The 21,526-nt window shown below is 39.7% G+C and overlaps 1 protein-coding gene across 12 annotated transcripts in view; it reads left to right on the top strand.

The window, feature by feature from the left end:
• Positions 1-506: 506 nt before the first annotated feature.
• Positions 507-21,526, top strand: part of RIC8B (RIC8 guanine nucleotide exchange factor B) — a 102,932-nt gene continuing 81,912 nt past the window's right edge. For 5 of the 12 annotated variants that reach the window (XM_045062269.1, XR_006601066.1, XR_006601067.1 and 2 more), the window contains exons 1-2: positions 507-1,100; positions 9,889-9,936. In XM_045062269.1, the coding sequence (XP_044918204.1) occupies positions 1,017-1,100; positions 9,889-9,936 (132 nt within the window). In that variant the 5' untranslated portion in view covers positions 507-1,016. The remainder of the gene's footprint in view (positions 1,101-9,888; positions 9,937-21,526) is intronic. The other 7 variants (XM_045062267.1, XM_023257402.2, XM_045062268.1 and 4 more) reach the window with 3 other exon arrangements.

Raw genomic sequence — 21,526 nt, forward strand, 5'->3', positions numbered from 1 at the left:
CGCTGAATCTGGAGCCCTCGCGGCACGCGATACGTGGCAGCAACTATTACTAAGGAAAAAAAAAAAAAAAAATCCCCTTTTCTCCAGATAACTGCCTGCAATTTCCCACATTACTGTAGCTGAATACGTAACATGACCGCAAACAAGGGGAGGAAGGAAAGAATTTCAAAGAGACCGAAACCGCTAATCAAGAAAAAGAGGGAATTAAACCGGTGTTTGACAGTTCCCACCAAGGGGTGCTAGTTTCCCCGACTGTCAACCTGTCCGACCGGCCAAGGCTCGAGCAGGACAACCAGCTCTGATAGGAACAAAAAGGAGGCAGAGCAGACGCTTACACCCTCCCCCTAACGGTCTCTCGGTCGCTAGCCGCTGGCCTCTGGCTGCCGCGGGACTCCCGTTTCCGGCCCTGACCGGACCACAGCTCCCAGCATGCCTTTGGCGGGAAGTCTTTTCCCGCTGGATGACTACTAATCCCGGCATGCCATTCGGTACTCCAGTAAATTAGATGGAAGAGTGGAATGACCCCAATGAGCGCAGGGAATTGTAGTCCGTTTAGCTGCTGGCTTTTAGAGGGGCGGGGAAGAGCCGGGTCGCTCTCGTCAGCTGAGGAGAATGATTCATAGAGGAGGGTCAGGAGAGAACAGTTCTGGCTGCGAAAGCCCACTTAAAAGGCTGGACTCTAACGCGAGGGAGGGAGAGGCAGGAGAGTAAGCGAGGCCTCGGGCCTGACCTCGCCACAGGCCGCTCGTCAGGCCTCCATCGAGTCCTGGGCCTTGTCGGGGGCGGCCGCGAGGCGCCGGTTGCTGGGGGACCGGTGACGTCGCGGGGTGAAAGTTGAGGGGCGGTGACGTCGGCCCTGCCCGGGCGGAGGCTGGCGGGTTGGAGGCAGGAGGGAGGGAGGGAAGGAGGGAAGGAAGGAAGCTGGGAACGAGCGAGCGAGCGGGGGCGCGAGGCGTTTACCTGGAGGCAGCGGCTTGGGCGCGCTGAGCGGCCGCGGCTCCCCCGCACCTGCGGCCATGGATGAGGAGCGCGCCCTCTACATCGTCCGGGCCGGCGAGGCGGGGGCTATCGAGCGGGTCCTGAGGGATTACAGCGATAAGGTAAAGCGCCCTGGCCCCGGGCGTGCGGTAGAGCACCCCCGGGCCGCCCTCGGGGCTTGCACATCGCATCCCTCCCAACCCCCCTCATTCCGGGGATGCGCGCTGCTCCCCCCAGAAAACGTTTCCGGCTTGGGCATGCGTGTTTGTGCCCCCAGCCTTTCCCGTGCGTGCATCCTGCATCCCCCTGCCCCCACTCTGGCGCCCACTCCTCTGATTCCGGCCCAGCCGACTGTCCCACGGTTCTCCCCCCCCAAGCATGCAAGTCACACCCCCAGAATCCGTAGATGTGTGTCTGTGCCCTGTGTCCCACTCTTGAATGCATGAATGCACGCGAGGCTTCCTCACCTGTATGGCATGAAAATCTGTGTTTCCGTGCTTAAACACGGCTCTTGATTAAGCATAAAACGCATCAGCCACGGTGGCAGTTCGTTCTATACCTATAGCACTATATAGTTTTCAAAGCTTGAGGTCTCATATATGGTCTAACTTGATTCTCAGAGTGTTTATGGGGTAGAGGGTGTCATCCTCCCCATTTTATAGATGAGAAAACCGAGGTGCTAAGAACTGAAATCACGCCAAGGTCATGGGCATACTATGTTGTAAGTGGGGGGAGATTCAGACTCCTAGCAATAGCTATTCTTTGTATCGGGTTAACAGCTTTCCCATCCAGTATCTCATTTAATCTTGACAGCAGTCCTGTGAGGTTTTATCTCCTTTTGCAATTGAGATTCTGTATCAGTTAAGTAACTTGCCCAAGGTCATACTTGGGAGCTGGGACTCCAGCCTAGGTCTTCAAACCATTCATTGTTCTTTCCACTTTACAGCTCTGCAGTAAAAAGGTATCTTGTTGTAAATCCCAGCCACTTCTCTGAATGTTCCTCCAGGAACCGTTAGCTCTCCATTACTTTTTCTTGCAGGAATTTTACGTGGTCACTTCAAAAGGTAGCACACCACACCTTTATTCTTCCATTTAGAAGACTACTTTATAGGGATGACTGACCACTCACTTCTGTGAAAACGCACTCAACACCAAGTCGTACCCTAGAGACAGCACCTTTCTTCCTTTGACTGACTTGTACTCCTAATTTCCGCTTCTGTGTTTGCTCTGTGCCCACCACTGCGCTTTATTACACTTTGTACGATTGACCTGCCAGGGTGCCAGTTCTGCTCTGGGTGGAGAAGATCCCAAAATAAGATACCTCATTCCCATTGAACCTTCCCCAACGACCCTGTGAGGACGTGGTGGTATTCCCCATTTCACAAATGACATTTAGGATAATGTTGCCGTTGAGAGATGGGGCTAAGATTCGAATCTCGGTTTTCTAATTGCTCCTTCTACAGTACTATGCTACTTTCTTTGGGAGTATGGATGGATGGATTCAGTTCTGTTCGTATCTTAGCTCCTTCACTTTCTTTTTTTTTTTATTAAAAAAAATTTTTTTAATGTTTATTTATTTTTGAGACAGAGAGAGACAGAGCATGAACAGGGGAGGGGCAGAGAGAGAGGGAGACACAGAATCAGAAGCAGGCTCCAGGTTCTGAGCCATCAGCCCAGAGCCCACCTCGGGGCTCGAACTCACAGACCGTGAGATCGTGACCTGGCCGAAGTCGGACGCTTAACCGACTGAGCCACCCAGGCGCCCCATCTCCTTCACTTTCTAATATGCTTTGTTGTTGCATATCTGCCTAATTTGGGAGAAATTCACTTGATACATGGGTGTTCATATTACGGAGATGATATTCATTTAACTTGATTTAAAAAAAGATCAGAGGCAGCTACAAACTAATGCTCAAAAGAAAGAAATAGTGTTGAATCAACTAGTATTTATTTTGCAGTTACTATATGCCAGATATCTAGCAATCAGTAGGAACTTTCTTCTTTAAGGACAGGAGGAGGAAAAACCTCTAACTGGATCTTACCACCTTCTTCAATATTTCTCCTTCCCTCCAAGACTAAACTGATTAGAACTCCAGATTTGCTTCCTTGAGTCTACCTCTCCCCCTCCTTGATCTCCCTCCAGGTTGCTTGCCGCACACCACTCCTGGCCAACTGCTATCAGAGCTTAAGTTCTGGACATCTCCAGCTCCCCTTTCACACTGGGAATGTTTTTAGAGTTGTAATGCCCAGTGTATATTATTTAAGATGCTGTTCCTGAAGTAGTTTTTGGGCCAAGCCTCAGAATGCTCTGACTTGATGCGAACCGGGTCAGTCAGCTCCTTCAGAAAAGAGCGCTCCTGTTTAATGCTGATTATGGTAGGGCTAGCATACCAAGAAAATAGCTGAGGTTCATGTTGTTGGTGGGGCTTTGCTCCTCAAGGCGAGAGAGACCTTGGAGGCAGATGAATAGGAAGGGAAAGTATGATTGCGGTGGTCTGGCAGTAAGAATGGGGAGGTGGAATTAAATTGCCCAGCTCTATGGGATATGGAGTCTGAGATCCTGAAAAAGTAGCTGAACACTGTGCGCTTCGTTTTTCTTACCTGGAAAAAATGGATTTGAGAAATGTTTAGAATGAGAGGTGATTGTGGGGCATTGAGGAGTCCAACCAAGAACAGAAATGAGTCATGTACACAGAAAGTGATTGGGTCATTGTTTAGGGGAGGAGGTTCTTTATGCTACTTTATTTCTCTAATAAAGCCAGAATTTGAGACAGTTCTGGAAATATGGTATACACATTTGAATAAGATATGTCAATATCTTGGACCATGTAAGAGGACTTTTTGCTTTCCACTTGGAGGTTGAGTTCTGACTCTTTGAGTTCGTTCCACAGATTTTTGCAGAGGAGCATGTGTAATGGCTCGAGATAGTGGAAAGAAGGTAGAATTTAGAGTCAGATAAATCTTGGTTCAAATCTGCCTTTTATTGGCTTTATCACTATGGATTTGTTATTTTAAGCCTGGGTCATGGCTTTCTTATCTGTAAAATAGGGATAATATTACCTAACTTATTATGCACCTTTAATTAACTGAAGTTTAATGCTGCACACTGAGCACAGGGCACCTAGGAGGCGTTTACTCAGTGAGTTATAGTTCTAATAGATCAAGGTACTCAAGACGTCTTGTGGCCATAGCACAGGCTCTGGAGCCAGACTGCCTGACTCTGATCTTCAACTTAACCATCCATGTAGCCTCAGACAAGTTAACTTAACTTTGCTGTGCCTCAATTTCCTTACCTGTCAAACAGGGACAATAATAGTACCTACATCATAGATTTGTTGTCAGGATTAAATGAGTTATATGTCTAAAGCCCTTGAAACAGTGCCTGGCACCGAAGAAGAACCCCTAACTTTAGAACAACGAAGGCCGAATTAAACATGTAGCACTGAGTTGATTTAGCCTGATAAAAATAATTGGGGAGTATACTCCATAACTTCTCATTTTCCTTGACCCTTACATTTTCTAACGGGCAGCAAAATACCTTGTACCATGTTTAGAGCCACAGTTACCTATCTGGCTCCAGGTAACAACATCTAATTTCTGTGTTAAAGAGACTGTAATTTTTGAGCCTTCTTGCTTCATTCACTGACTCTTGTTATCCTGGGGAGAGGGAAGATCTACTATCCCAGGAAAAATTAAACTTGTCTGTTTCTCGAGGGCATAATACAAGTTGACCCAACATAGGAAAGTATTAAAAAACAAATAGGAAGAGTGGTTGATCTTTTCCATTTGTCTCAATTCACCTGTTAACCTTTATTGAGTGCTTGCTATGTACTATGTATTATCTGTCCTAAGCACTTTCACATATCATCACATCTAATCCTCTTATATCAAAACTTACGAGGGAGATAGAAGTATTCTCTTTTGCAAGGGGAATAGGAAATTGAGGTTCATAAAGACAAGGTGACTATGAGCTCAAGGGCACATAGCTAGAAGTGGGTTCATGTTGCCTTTACCCTGTCTATTCTGTGTTTTTGAGCACAGAAGAGCAAAAGGTGTTCAGGACCAGTACGTTACTTTCTTTGGTTACTGTTGGGTCCTAATCACCTCCATTCTAGTTATAGAATGAGCTGTTAATTATGGGAGGTATGTATTGTTCTAGTCTAGGCTGTCCAAGCTCCTCCTCCTCCTTCAGGGCCTGCTCTGATACAGATTTAATAGAGAGATTGGTTACCATCATTATGATTATCACAACAAACAGTGATCAAGGGCTCTGAGGTGTACAATATCTTAGTTCCTTGAATCACAAGTTATTTAGACTAGTAGGAGTCTCAAAGGTAATTGGATCTATCCCCTTCAGTTAATAGGTGAAGAAACTGAGGCCTAGGGTCATCAACTATAATGATAGCCAGAGAGATGGCTTGATAGCCATAAAAGCCACCTGGGCATATAATTACCTTATAACAAGCTCCAACAGGATTTCATTTTGGAAATGTGGCAAATTTATGGCCAAATTAAAGGGAAAAGTTATTTCAGATACAATCAGGTAGGTCTCCAAGAGTAGTCCTCATAAGAGAGGAAGATAACACTGATAGCAGTGAGGTCTTCATTTATGTGCTAGAAGAACCTGATTGATCGGGACCTAATATTGAGACAGTTCTAGAAATACAGTCTACACATTTGAATAGGGTATGTAAATATACTGGACCACGTAAGAAGACTTTTGCTTTCCACTTTGGGGTTGAGTTCCGACTCTGAGCTCATTCCACACATTTTTGCAGAGGAGCATGCTTAGTGAGCTGTTCCTTTGTTATACCTTGTTCTTGTTTCCAGATTGAAATTCTATAACCTCAGTTACTGGTGTTTAGTTCTAGAAGTAACCTCTATTTGTGAAATACAGCACAACATGTACACACACACCACCCCGGTTAGGCTAATTCCCTTGTATCAGTACTTTTGAGTGTATCTTCTGAAATATGAAATAACTCCTAGTTCTCTAATATGTATTTGGCCAGATGCCACATCATAGGCCATGCTATAATAACAATAGTGGCCGCTTACTGAACACCTGCTATGTGCAAGGTGCCATACATAAAAGATAAGGAAACTCTGACAGGTAGTAAAGTTGAATAACTTGACCAAGGTCACACTTTTAGTAAGCAGCTGGACTGGACTCAAACCCATTGCTGTCTGCCTCCTGAGCCTGAGCTTTTTAGAGCCTACTCATAGGATATAAAAACCTATGGGGAGGAGTCCTTGTGAGTCTGGTGTGTCACAGAGCTGTTCCTAGTTTACTTGGTCTCTAAATTGAACAATGGTTTTACTCTTTAGTTTATATTTGACTTGTTGCTCCTGTTCATCTGGAAATTAAGCACATAAAGAAGGTGAGGTGGTTGACTGTTGGCTAGCAGTTCTATAAAGGTATTTATAGCCAGAAATGCTAGTTCCCCTTCCCTTCTCTTTCAGCCTTAGAAAGGAGAGAGTAAGGGTTAGAAGTACTGAATAGGTTAGGTATGATCTAAGTTGTATAAAAGAAACCAGCCTTAGAGAAGCCAACATCTTTGGATCCAAACAATCTTGGGGGGTTGAGCTTCTGAATAGATTGGCACATTCAAAATTCAATTTGTATTGCCTCACATGCCAGTGTATTTTCTAATTAAATTAAGCCCTCATGCTAGTTAGGGCTTTTGAAAGCTCTTTCTTTCTTTCTTTCTTTCTTTCTTTCTTTCTTTCTTCCTTCCTTCCTTCCTTCCTTCCTTCCTTCCTTCCTTCCTTCCTTCCTTCCTTCCTTTTTTGCTTTCTTTCTTTTTTTTTTTTTTTTGTAACGTTGTGGTTTTATGAGAGGATCAGCCTTGCATTTAAAAGCAACAGAAAATTTAGTCCTTGGTACTATTCAAAATTTTCACCATGAGGGGCGCCTGGGTGGCTCAGTCGGTTAAGCGTCTGACTTCGGCTCAGGTCATGATCTCACGGTCCGTGAGTTCGAGCCCCGCGTCGGGCTCTCTGCTGACAGCTCAGACCCTGGAGCCTGTTTCTGATTCTGTGTCTCCCTCTCTCTCTGACCCTCCCCTGTTCATGCTCTGTCTCTCTCTGTCTCAAAAATAAATAAACATTTAAATCTTTAAAAAAATTTTTTTTTCACCATGAAAGATTAATTCTACGTGGAAACTGTTTAAAAGATATTTTTATAACTTAATGAAGATCTTTCCAAAAGATGATTTATTTCTCTATGCCTTTATCATAGATGCCAGAAAAAGTTGAGGAGAACCACAGTATTGGCGACTAGGTTCATTTATTGCAGATAATTTATGGAATTAATATTTCACATATAATGGCAAAAAAGCCATAGCTTTTTTGGTTTCTAAGTGCAATTTATTTTCATTTGTATTGGACTTTTACTAAGCTTCAGTTTACAACCTTAGCCTGATGTCTGTTGTTTCTTTATCTTTTATCTAGAGTTAGTTTTTACTAAACCTCATGTCTATAAATTCCCCAGTTATAACCTTCAGATTTACAGCTTGTTCTTCCTTTTTTCTTTCTTTCTTTCCTTGTTCATTCATTGGTTTATCTTTTATTTTTAATATTTCCCTTTTAATTATAAAAATACTGCACCAACGATTTTGTCAAAAAAAAAAACACCAGATATTTCACTGTACAGTTGCTTTTATTATTTTTTTAAGGTTTATTTATTTTGAGAGAGAGAGCACGCATGAGTGTACATGAGCAGGGGAGAGACAGAGAGAGAAGGAGAGAGGGAATCTGAAGCAGGCTGCGTGCTGTCAGCGAGGAGCCCAATGTAGGACTTGATCTCACTGTGAGATCATGACCTGAGCTGAAATCCAGAGTCAGACGCTTCACTGACTGAGCCACTCAAGTGCCCCCAGTTGCTTTTATTTTTGCATTTCAACACTCAAGCCTTTAATGCATCCGTATACATATGTAGCTACTGTCATTGTAGACATCTAGCTTGGTGTTTTACTATTTTTCCACTGATGCCATTATAAGTAATTTTCCATGTTGTTAACAGAGATTTTTAGCCATCTTTTTTTTTATTGCAATATAATATTTTATCAGGTGGGTGCACAGCAGTTTATTTCATCAGTCTCCTGTTGTTAGATATTCAGTTGTCTCTTTCTTCCATAATATTAGATAACACTGCAGTGAATATGCTTACATATATGACTTTACTCTCCTTCTGGATGATTTCATTAAGATAAATTCCTACAAGTAGAAGTTCTGAGTGAAAGGATGTGAATATCTTCATGTTTTCTTGTATGTGTTGCCAAATTACTTTCCCTTTTAAAGTTTATGTCAGTTTATACTGCTGCCAGCAATTTTGCACCTGGATTATTGATGCCCATTTCTTAGAAGGCTTTATGTCCTCAGTCTTGCTCTCTCCTTTGATCTGGCCTGAAAGCAACAGCCCAAAATATTCTCCCAGAATGCTGTACTGTTCACACCTACCTCTGTCTTCCTTGGTTGCCTATCACCTGTCTGCCAGTTTAGGTATAAATTTTTAAATCCAAGCCATCTAACCACCTAACATCATCTATTTTAATTGTTTTGCAAACCATATGTGAAGCAGCCTCTCTTCAGTTTCTTCAAACAACCCTTCTTTCTTACCTCAGTCTTCCCTCTGACCATTTCTTACATTCAGAACCACTTCTCTGTCAGTATTTCTCCATCTCACTTAATTTCAAAAATTGCTTCTTCTGCAAAGCTGACGACACAGAACCACCTGTAATGATGATATCTTTAGTACTTTGTGTACTTAACTCCTGATGAGTTGCTAATAAATGTCAGTGTGACCAATGAGAAAAATACAAAAACAAACAAACAGACAAAACAAAGATGTTCAGTGGAGATTGCTTTTAAAGGAAAACTCAAGATTCATAAGAGCACTAGGTTCCCTGAATAAAACTTGAGAAAAGAATGAGAAATTTTGTGCTCAATTTTTGGGTCCTATCACTGTTTCTGTGGCTGTGGGCAAGTCAACTTACTCCATCCTCTGTTTAAGCTACAGAGTGGAAAATATAGTGTTGCCAATCATCTCAGGAGAGTCATGACACTTTGTTCGCTTCTGGTTATTTTTTTCCTCAATATCATTGGCGTCATAATCATTATAATCCTAATATTTACTGAGTGTTTACTATGTGCCAGGCACTGAGATGGTATATATATATGCCTTTGCTGTTTTAACCCTAACAGCAGCTCAGAGAACTAGGTATCCCCTCTATTCACATGAGAAATCCATTGATAGAGATTTTGTTACTTGCTCTGCTAGTTAGTGGTAGAGCCATAATTTAAACCTTAATTCTTACAGAATTACTTTTCTGAAATACCAGTCTATCAAATCTCTTCCCTGTCTACAATTCCCTGATCATTTCTTAGTGCATATGAAAAAGAAAGTACAAACTCAGCAACATTGGAAGACCCTTCCAAATTTCTGTCCAGTTTACTTTTCCATTCTCTTCTTTCTCTACTCTCCCATCCCCTCACATGTCCTATATTTCACTCTGGCAGAGCTTTTTATTTCACAAATATATCATACCATTTCACCATATCTGAGTCTTTGTTTCTGTCTCTAGAGTGCTTTCCATTTGCCTCCTGGAAAACTCCTATTCATCCCCCAAGGTCCAGTTCAGATGCTCTGTACTCTATGCAAAGCATTCCAGATTTTCCTGGGTAGAGTTAGTGGCTTGGTACTCTATGTTCTTTTGTCTGATTTTCTGCTGTAGTCTTTCACACTGCTTTATAATTATTTGCTTACATGCCTATCTCTCTTGCTTCAGTACGAGTGTTGAAATACGATATGGAAAGGCAAGATTTTTACAAAGATACCTTTTAAATATAGCTGCAATTAAAACTCTGTGTATTTAAAATGACATTGTTTCCCTTTTTCCCCCCCCTCAGCATAGGGCTACTTTCAAATTTGAATCAACAGATGAAGATAAAAGAAAGGTAAGCCTTGGTGTTACCGTGTGTGTGTGTGGGGGGGGGGGGTGGTATGTGTGTGTTTCATTCATGGACTTTCTAACCAGTGAACTTGTTTTTATCTGATGATTGTTTAGTTTTTGGGTTCCTTTCAGTTTGTTTTTAGGAACTGAGAAAAAGACAGGTACCAAGGTTAGTATGGATTACACACAACTTTTCTCCTGTTCCATCTCCACAGGACCATTATGCTTTCGTAAATCAGGGGAATGGGAACAGTTCAAAGGGGACTCTCTCCATATCTTCTCACCTCCAGAGCTTGACTTTATTTGGTAATAGACCTATAGATTGCCCAAAACGTGTTGTTGATGTTGTGAAACTTGGCTTTGGCTTAAGTTTTGGGAAAGCAGCTGTTGATGCTGCTGCCCCTCAACTACACGTTGTTCCCTGTACTGGCAGTTATTTGTGTTGTCAGCAATTGTCTCGGTCACTGACTTAACAGGCATAGAGAAAAATGGGAGTCAAGAGACTTACCAGTAGATGAGTTATTATAAGAAAGGGTGCATCTGAGATATGGTCATATAATGTTATGTTTGCCAGTTGGGGTTGCCTGTGGTTGCTTTACTTAGCTGATTAGAGCATGATGCTAAAGGAGAAGGCTACCAATTCCCCATGAGCATTTTGCTCAGCCCCATACATCTATCCCTGACCTTACAAATGTCAAGACCCAAGTGAGAGGGCATGATTGAGTGTAAACCTATCACTGCTGCTGAAAAAATAGCTTAAATCCAGTACTTTGTTGGAAGTGGTTTGATAATACCTTGAAATCATCCCTTTATTTACCTCCACCCCTACCTAATGTCTGCATTTTGCTCATTTTACCTCTTGAGATTCCTTTAGTACACTCTCTCCTTCATCCCCGCCCTAATGCAAGCCTTCATCTGAGTTCTGTACCAGTTTCCTAATCGTTCTTTTTCCAGTTACATGCCCTTTCAGTCCATTGTCTATAATTCTAAAACAACATGATCTTGTCATTCCCATCCTTAAAACTCTTGAGTGACTTCCTTTGCCTAGAGAATAAGGTCAAGTATCTTAACATGGTATACTACATGTGCAGTGATCTGATCTCTGCCCACTTTTGCAGCCTATTGCTTACTATTCTCTGTTGTATTTTGTGCTTTAGCAATATGCTTCAGCTGTATATACATACACATCCCTTCTGTTTCTTACTTCCTAACTTTGTATATGTTGTTTTCTACCTAGAATGCCCTCTCCTTCTTGTATACCTCTTCCTCTTTTTACCTGGTTAATTCTTACTCAGCTCTAGGAGCACCTCCTTCAGGAAGCCTCCTCTAGCATTCTGTCAGGGCGAAGTACCTCTCCAGTGTTCCCATAAAATTCTATGTATATCTCTAACACTATACTTATATATTGTCTCTTAATTATGTATTGACATTTCTCATTGTTACACCCTGCAAACTCTAATGATAGATACTGTTATATATCTTTATATCCTTGACATCTAGAGTGCCCAGCACATAATAGGTACTCAAAAAGTATTTATTGAATGAGTGACACGGGGTATAAACTTTGGAGGTTAAACATTTTCTTTTGGATTTGAACAATGTAAACAAGACTAGAGTACATTGTAGAATGGATTCTCAACTAGAGATACGCTGTTTGGAGAGCGTTTTCAAGATAAGCCTACTCAGGCCTGACTCCTTATCTCCTAAGTCAGAATTTGGGAGGTGGAATCCAGGCATGTATATTTTTATAAATGATCTTCAGGAAATAAGTACTCACATTTGGTGGCAGTGCAAAATGGCCACAATCCGTATGGAACAGAAATGGCACTATCTACCAAAATTATAGATGCATTTTGCCCTTTGACCAAGCAATGTCACTTTTAGAAATCTATTTTGTGGATAGGTAGAACCAGGTAAGCAAAGCTTCATTGAAGCACTATACATAATAGCAAATGATTAGAAGCAAACAAGTCTTCAGAAATCAGGGAGTATTTGAAGAACTAGGGTGCATCTGCATAATGGAATATTATGATGTAGGAAAGAGAGGAAGAAGAGGAGGGGAAGAAGGAGAGAGACAGGTATGTGTTAATGGGACAGAGAGTTAAGTGGGGGAAAAAAGCAAGGTGTTAACCTATTTTTTTTACACACTCATGATAGGTATTCAGGTGAGGGAGGCAGCTACTATTTTGATTTTATTTGAGAGAATCCATACTATATCTGTTGATTCATTGTGTCTTGGGGCTCTGACACTAGAATCTTTGATAGTACTTTTACTGGTTTAAATAAGTACATTAGGTGGTGCTTGGGTGGCTCAGTCATTAAGCATCCAACTCTTGATTTCAGCTCAGGTTATGATCTCAGGGTCTGTGAGATTGAGCCCCTAGTCAGGCTCTGTGCTGACAGTGTGGAGCCTGCTTGGGATTCTCTCTCTCCCTGTCTCTCAGCCCCTCCCCTTCCTGTGCACATCAAGGGGAGGGGTGTGGGGAACTCTCTCAAAATAAATAAACTTTAAAAATAAATAAGTAAGTAAGTACATTAAGACAGGGATTCCCCCCATTTCATATAAGTTTCAGTTGAGGGAGAATAATTTCCCACTCAGTTGTTAATAAAGCATGTGTATTTTCTGTAAGATAGTAGCAAAACCTAACATTTCAAAGTATTGTCTTTTACTGCCTGCTAGGTCTTTGGAGACAGTAACTCCTATACTCCTGTTATTTGCAGTGATAGTGTGTAGATTTCTGCTTCCTGGGAGGTCTGATAATAAACAAGTCTAGGGGGCCCCTCGGGTGGCTCAGTCGGTTGGGCGTCCACCTTCAGTTCGGGTCATGATTTTGCAGTGGCGAGGTGGGTCCCCGTTTAGGGCTCTGTGCTGACAGCTCAGAGCCTGGAGCCTGCTTCAGATTCTGTGTCTCCCTCTCTCTCTCTGCCCCTCCCCCACACATGTGCTCGCTCTCTCTTTCTCTCTCTCTCTCAAAAATAAATAAGCATTAAAAAAAATTTTTTTTAAATCAAATTAGGGACCTAGCTAGCTATGGCAGAGCGTAGGTACAGAAAATCATTTTAGTCTCCAAGCGTTAAAATCATTAGTGACTTTTTCATGTCTAAGGCCCTAAAAACTTGAAATGCTCTAAAGGATCCACATCCTAACAGCTTTTTAGGTTCTTAGTGTAGAGAGACATTGACTAGTAGGCATGCCTCCACATTAACCCTGGAGGAACTCAAGTTACTGTCCAGTTTGTTTTGCTGCCCTAGTTCTCTTTTCCTCTTTCCTAAGCATGTCTCTGGAGCCTTCTGCCAACAGCTTTTTGGTAATAGCAGCATGCCTTTCGATAAACTACAGGTGCTGTCTTCCTGAAAAACGCAATACCTTTCGTCTGAAAACTTTTATGACAACTTAGAAGTAAATGTAAGGGAACAGACAGAGCCTCTCAAAAAATAAAACTTGGTTATAATGAGCTTTTTAAGAAATGGTTATATATTAATGATCCTTAGACCTAATTGCTAACACTTATGTAGTGTTTGCATTTTTACAAAGATTTGCTTTGCAACAGTAATGCACTAATGCTGTAAGTATGGTGTGGATATCACCATCCCTATTTTATGGATAAGAAAACTGGGGCTTACATTAATGACACCTTGCTAACACTCCCGTGACTAGTAAGTAGTGGATCCTCAAATAGAGAATAGATTTTCTGACTGTATATTTCAGAAGGTTTGAAATTATGACTCAATACCTTTACTCAACACCTTGAGTGTTTTATCTCTTATTTAATTCTTTGAGACACCATTTAGGCAACTAGACTTAAATTGGAAAGTAGCAAAGAAAATTAGCAAAAAGGAGTGCTTAAGATTTTCCAGAGAAGTAAAGTCAGATACAACTGTTATATTTTACATATAATGTAAATAGTTCCAGGTGCATGTGGATCATTGTATGTTTGGTTATAAGCATCTGTACTTATTGAAGTATTTGCATTCCTTCCTCTACCTCTAGGCTGTGGTTGTTTATTTGCACATAAACAAATATATCAATCATGCAAATAGGTAGGATGGGGGGAAGTATGATGAATAATCTGAAATTTACATCAGAGGAAATGAAAGCTCTTATACTGGCTTCTAAAACACAACTGATCTCAAGTCCAATAGAGTGCTAATTGCACTAAATGTTGAAAAATACATGTCATAAAATGAGTAAAAGAATTGCAGCTCTTTTACCTAAAAGATAAGAATACAGCTATATCAAATATGGAAAACCTCAGTTGTTGTTTGAGATAAATCTTTGTGTATATAGTGATTTTCCTTAAAAGAGTGAAGTTGAAAATAGCCAAATTTCAAGCATTTATGTCATTAGCTTTAAATTCACACAGATAAGCCCATTTTCTATAATGGCAGAGGATAATTGCTGAGTTGAGAACTCTTTGAGAACAAGAACTCTGGCTTAGTTTATATTTTCAGCCCCCAACACTGCATGTGGCATAAAATAGGCACCTATAGTAAACACCTGTTAAATAAATGGAGGGAACTTGGAGATTGAGTGGAGGCCAGAATTCCCGTTACTTGTACAATATTGTTTGACTTTGAATTTGATATTCTCCTAATTATACAGCAGAATCTCAATGTAATGTTTAACGTGAAAAAAAATGGATATAAAAGTATTTATACAGGATGATCACAGTCATGCAAAAGTAATAAAAACTGTTCAAAGAAAAATGACTATAAAGAAATTTGCTAAATGGTGGCTATCTGATTTTTCTTTCCCTATTCTGTATTTTAAACTTTTTTCTTGTTTATTGTAGATGACATTTTTCTTTCCCTATTCTGTATTTTAAACTTTTCTATTATAGATTATAATGATTTAATAACATGATAATTATAGGAGCACCTGAGTGGCTCAGTTGGTTAAGTTAAGTATCTGACTTCGTTTCTTGTCATGATCTTGCAGTCTGTGGGTTCAAGCCCCGGGTCAGACTCTTTGCTGACAGCTCAGAGCCTGGAGCCTGCTTCAGATTCTGTGTCTCCCTCTCTCTCTGCCCCTCACCTGCTCACACTCTGTCTCTCTTTCAAAAATAAACAAACATTAAAAAAAAATAGATGTTATTAAATATAAATAAAATATAAAATATGTTATAATTATATAACATATGTTATATATCTTTCTATAGTAATGTGATTAGTGGCAAAAGCAAAGACCAATAGATACTTTTTTCGAAATCATTTATTTTCTATAAAATTGAGCATTCTTGATTATCTTATATATTCCTTTGGAGGGGAACATAAAAAAAATGTTACTGGTTTGGAAATAATATTGCTTGTGGAGCCAGTTTATGGTATGAAATAAATTTATATGAACATGAAAGTTCATTCCATCATTTGAGATTTTCTTCTTTTTACTTCACCCACCCCAGACTTGGATGTACTTGGCATATTAGTAGAGATCTCTGTAGTCTACAAATAATTTTTCAGTAATTCCTGTGTGCCAAGTCCTGTGTTAGACTTTGGTTGCTAAATTGGCTATTTGCCTATGGTGTGTGGTTTGGCACTTTCTCAGCTACAGATGCATACTGAAGATTGCCATTGTAGACTCTAGAAAATGAGCAGGTAAATTTCCATACTAGAGTCCCCTAAGGAAAATGTACCAAGATAGAACCAGCAGTTCTATACTGTGAATCCCTGCTTAGGAATAGCTCAAGACATGGATGCTTGTTCTGAAAGCCCTTACACTTATTTTAGTTACTTGAAATTGTTAGACTCCCCAGTTTTCACTAAAGCAGAATGAGCTTTGTATGCCCTGTAAATTTGACTCAAATTTTGATGTCTCACCTTAGGGAATACTTTGATACATGATGCAAGCACAGTTCTTATTTAGAAGACAGTAACTTTAAAGATAATGATTTTCAACATCTTGATTTCTTTAAAACTCTCTCACACACACAACCAAAAGCATCCTAAACCTTTTACTTTTCAAAGTTCCTGTCCAGCTGGAATCTGGCATAAAACTTTACTAGAAGGGCTGAATTGTATCATAGACCAGGGTGAATGCCTCATAGTAGTTCAAAATAATTTAAACTTCTTTTCAGACTCCTTTATTTATTTTAGATGTTTGCCGAGGCATTGAAAGACTAAATGTAGGGAGAAAGAACAAAACAGCTCTTCTGACTTAGCAAGCCATAGATGTGGCAGCCCATACATGATCTTTGGATCATTTTTTGAGATTTATTTCTCAGAATAATAATAATATCTCCAATTTGTACTTAAGAGTTTCAGATTCATTTTCTCTTACCAGAAAAACTCATCCAGAAGTTCCACTTCCAGTGATGACAGTGTGAGGAGTTCTACAGACCTGTTTCCCACTAAAATGGGTGACTATTATTTTTAAAAAACAACCATTTAAAGTCCCTGGAAATAGTCCACAGAGCATAGTCATTGAAGAAATATTCAAGAAAATTTACTAAAACTTAGTAAGAAAAGTGAAAGTCTGTGGTATTTAAACTGAGACCTGCTCCCTCCCTTCCTCCTATTAGCTGAGCAAGATGGAAACTGTCCTCTAAACTGATGCATTCAAGAATATAGAGCTCCCTCTTTCCTCTTTTTTCAGGTAGAAGGCTGTTTTCCCAGTAGAGATGTACGATTAACATTTCTCATCCTGCCCCTGCTACCTGTTGCTGAGACTAAATTCTAGGTGAGGGCAGCTGAGAGGTAGGGTCCCCCCTCCTTTAACCCGGCCCACACTCACGGGACAGAGTCTATACAATGGATATGGCACCACTGAAAATAGAGGAGCCCCATTTGCCCTTGGCCTTGGCTTGTGGGATGTAGATTCTACTCTGGGAGAGGCAAGCTGAGGATATCTGGGGTTGCTGCTCCCCTATCCCCTCAAATCAGCTCCCAAGGAGGTGTCACCCAGGGAAAAGCATGACATTGTCTTTGTCCCGGCATCAGAACCAGGACTCCAAAATTTTACCCAGAGGAACAAGCAGATCTTATAACAGAGATCTCTGAATCTCTCCCCAAAGGAACCAACATCATTTGCAACAGAGTGTGAAGTTCATGCCTAAGGGTGCGGGTTGTGGAGAAAGGAGGAATTGGAGGGAGATTGATAGATTCATTGGACATATAGGCTAGCCAGAAGATGAGCTAGTTTTCTACAGAGAAAAGGAGAAAGAAACAGCTGGGAGGAACCCTCCTGTGGTTAGAACAAACCTTAAATACTGACCTCAGAGACTATCCCTTCAAAGGAGCCCTAATAGATTGGTTCAGTTTGTGGAACAATTTATGCCCAGGACATTGTTGAAGACAGTATATCAATCAGCTGGTAGTTAGTGGAACTTAGCCAGCTGGGTGTGATCAGGAAAAAGAAGGTCAAAGAGAGGCCAGCCAAAGCCACTGTCATTTTAGGATGACTGTGGCATAACCAAGGGTGAGCCCCCTGAAGAGGAACATCTGTAGAGAAGGAGGGGAAGAATATACTGAACTAAAGTAATTCACCCAATCATGGAGTAAATAAGCAAATAGCAATAGCAAGTTTTGGAGGGTATGGGCAGTATCCAGGGTTGCTACTATATATTATATAAAATGTCATTTCCAAGAAAAATATGAGACGTGAAGAAACAGGAAAGAATGACCTACACACTGGGGAAAAAGCAGGTGACAGAAACTGTGAGAATGACCAGTTGTTGAGTTTAATAGACAAAGACTTAAAAGTAGCCATTATATTCAGAGAACTAAAGGAAGCCATGATTTAAAAATAATGCAAGGGTTGATAACAATGTCCCATCAAATGAAGAATATGAGTAGAAAGATAGAAATTGTTAAAAGGAAAAAGAAGAACCAAATGGAAATTTTGGAGTTGAAAGGTACAATAAAATACAATAACTGCAATAAAAATTCACTAATGGGGCTCAACATTTGAGTGAGACTGTCAGAAGAAAGAATAATTTGGTGATTATATCAATAGAGAGTACACAAGGTAAAGAACAGAGAAAAAAATAGTAAGGAAAAGTAAAGCAAGATTCAGGGAAATATGGGACACCATGAATGTACCAACAGATATATGATGGAAGTACCAGGAGAGGAGAGGAGAGGAGAGAAGAGAATGAAGAAAAAATGTTAAAAGAAATGATGGCTGAAAACTTTGAAAATTTATTGGAAAACAACCTACACACCCAGGAAGCTTAATAATTCTGAGCAGGATAAAGTTAAAGAGATCCACAAACAGGTACATCATACTAAAAATGCTAAAAGCCAAAGACAAGGAGAAAATCTTGCAAGCAACAAGAGAAAAAGGACTCCTCATTTACAAGGGAACCTCTACAAAACATACAGCTGACTTCTCAAAAACCTGTAGGCCAGAGGCAGTGGGATAACTTATTCAAATAGCTCAAATTAGAAACTCAACCAAGAATTCTATTACCAACAGAGCTTTCTTTTAATAATGCAAGGGAGATAAAGACATTTCCAGGTAAATGAAAAACTGAAAGAATTTGTTCCAGACCTACCTTACAAGAATACCAAAAGTGCTTTAGATTGAAAACAGGTGATCCCAAACTGCAATTTGAATTTACAAAAAGCACTGGTGAAGGTAATTATGTAATTGTAAAAGACAATATAAGTGCATATAATTCTCCTTTCTTAACTGATTTTAAAAGCATTTATATAAAAAATATGTGTGTGTATGTATATATGTGTATATATACACATATGATGTATTGTTGAGCCAATAACATACAGAAATGTAACACATTTGCCAAAAAAGCACAAAGGTGGATGAGAACAAAGCTGTATTAGACTAAGGAAATGACTCTAGATAGTAATTCAGATCCTTAAGAACAAATCAAGAGAAGCAGAAATTATAAGTAATAAAGCTAATGTAACAAAAGCTATAAGTATATGCTCGTTTTCCTTTCTCCCCAGAGTGTTTAAGAGACAAGATTATATAAAGTAGTAATAGTTATCTTAACATATTGTTGGGTTTGCAACATTCATACATATATATAACAATAATGCCACAAAAAGGGGAAAGGAATAGCATCATATAGAAATAATGTTTCTGTATCTCATTGGAATTAAGTTAATCCGGAGCTGATTCTGATAAGATGTGTATGCTAACTAAGCCCTTGAGAACAACTAAGGGAATTCTGACTCAAATAACTCAGTTTTTAGGAAAACCACAAAGGATTGTTCAAAGAAGTTGAATAAAATCTAAATAAATGAGAAGACAGCTCATGCCCATGGATTGGAAGACTGACTTTTGCTAAAATGGCAGTACTTCCCATATTGATCTACAGATTTAATGCATTACCTTTAGAATCCCAGGTAGCTTCTTTGTAGAAATTGACAAGCCAATTCTAAAATTCATATGGAATTGAAAGGGATTCAGAATAGCCAGAATAATCTGGAACAAACTTGGCTTACAATTCCCGATTTCAAAATATACTACCAAGCAACAGTATTCAAGACACTGTAGTACTGGTATGAGGATAGATTAAATATAAATATATGTATATAGAGGTGTATTTTTGACAACGGTGCCAAGATCCTTGTCAAAAAGGGTCTAATTTTTGCCAAAGGTGCCAAGACCATTCAGTGAGGAAAGAACAGTCATTTAACAAATGATGCTGTGACAGCTAGTTAGTCCCATATAAAAGAATGTAGTTAAACCTTTGCCTCACACTGTATACAAAAGTTAACTCATTAGAGGTGCCTGGGTGACTCAATTGTTTGAGCCTCCAACTCTTGATTTCTGTTCAGGTCATGATCTCATAGTTGTGAGATTGAGCTCTATGTCGGTCCCAGCACTGGGCGTAGAGCCTGCTTGGGATTCTCTCTCCTCCCCTCTCTCTGTCCCTCCCTTTTTCTCTCTCTCAAAATAAATACATAAATGTTAAAAAAAAGAAAAAAAAAAGAAAGTGAAAAGACAACCTACAGGATGGGAGATAATATTTTCAAATCATATTTCCGGTAAAAGACTTCTATCTAGACTATATAAAGAACTCAATAATAAAAAGACAACCCAATTCATAATGGGCAAAGGATCTAAATACACATTTTCCCAAAGATATGCAATTGCCAGTAAACACATGAATCATTAGGGAAATGCAAATTAAAGCCACAGTGAGATTAAAGTTCACACTCACTGGTATGGCTAGAATAAAAAAAACAGATAATAACAAGTATTGGCAAGGATGTGGAGAAATCAGAATGCTCATACCTTACTGGTGGGAATGTAAAATTGTGCAGCCATTTTGGAAAACAGTCTGGCAGTTCCTCAAAAGGTTGAACTCAGCAATTGTACTCCTAGGTATCTACACTAAAGAAATGAAGATATATGTCTACACAAAAACTCATATGTGAATGTTTACAGTAGCATTATTCATAATAGCCAAAAGGTATAAACAACTCAAATATCTATCGATTTATGAATGAATAAACAAAACGTGTTAACTATACAATGAAACATTATTCTGCCGAAAATTAAAGAATAAAGAAATTGATAAGTGCTACAACATGGATAAACCTTGAACCCATTACGCTAAGTGAAAGAAGCCAGACACAAAGGCCACATAATATATGATTCCATTTATATGAAATGTCTAAAATAGATCCGAAGAAACAGAGAGTAGATTAGTTGTTACCTAGGGGCTAGTGGGAGAGGGGAATGGGGAGTTGCTACTAATGAGTATTGGATTTTTTGGGGGGTGGGTAATGAGAATGTTCTAAAATTAGACAGTGTGACTATACTAAAAACCAATGAGTATACGCTTTTAACAGGGTGAACTTTATGATACATGAATTATATCTCAGTAAAGCTTGTTAGTAAATACAATAGGTAACATACACTACGTGTCCGTCATCATTCCAAGCAGTGTATGAAATATTAACACATTTAATCCTCACAACAAGTCTATATAGTAGGTACTGTGGTTTTGCTTTACGGATGAGGAAACTAAGGCATACAGGAAATAACTTGCCTAAACTAGTGAAGTCTAAGGCTATGATTCAAGCCCATTGCAGTCTGGCTCCAAACCCCTGTTCACCATACTGCCATTTATTAATAATTGAATCAACCTGTTGTACAGCTTATGAATTGTATTCAGTTTATGATTTTAGGCATCTAAAGTTTGAGATTTGATGCAGAGCATAAACAAAGCTTTGACACTGAGCTAATTATCAGCATGGACAGTAAACAGAAGAGCATGCTTTGCATTGTGACTACATAGGATAGCCAGTGAGGATATGTAGTGTCAGCTCACAATAAGCAGTGCAGTACTTGACCATAGGAGTTAGTTAGGCATGTTGCAGATTTTTTTTGGGGGGGATTCCTATGATTATTATGATTGTTTATTTTTTGCAAAAAATGTACGGTTTCTTTTTCTCAGCATTTAGCTCTTCCTTACAAAGTTTGATCATGTACTAAGGAAAAGGGAGAACATGTATGTATATCTTTGACTAATTAAACTCTTAGGGACATGGAACAGTTACTGACTGTACAGACATCTCTAATGTTCCCAACTTCCCCATTTATAGATGAAAAACTGAGAAGTTGACTTGCCCAAAGTCACAATTAATGAATGGAAGAGCTAGGACTCAACCCAGGGCCT

Source organism: Felis catus, chromosome B4 (genome assembly GCF_018350175.1).
Source record: "Felis catus isolate Fca126 chromosome B4, F.catus_Fca126_mat1.0, whole genome shotgun sequence".
Taxonomy (NCBI): Eukaryota; Metazoa; Chordata; class Mammalia; order Carnivora; family Felidae; genus Felis; species Felis catus.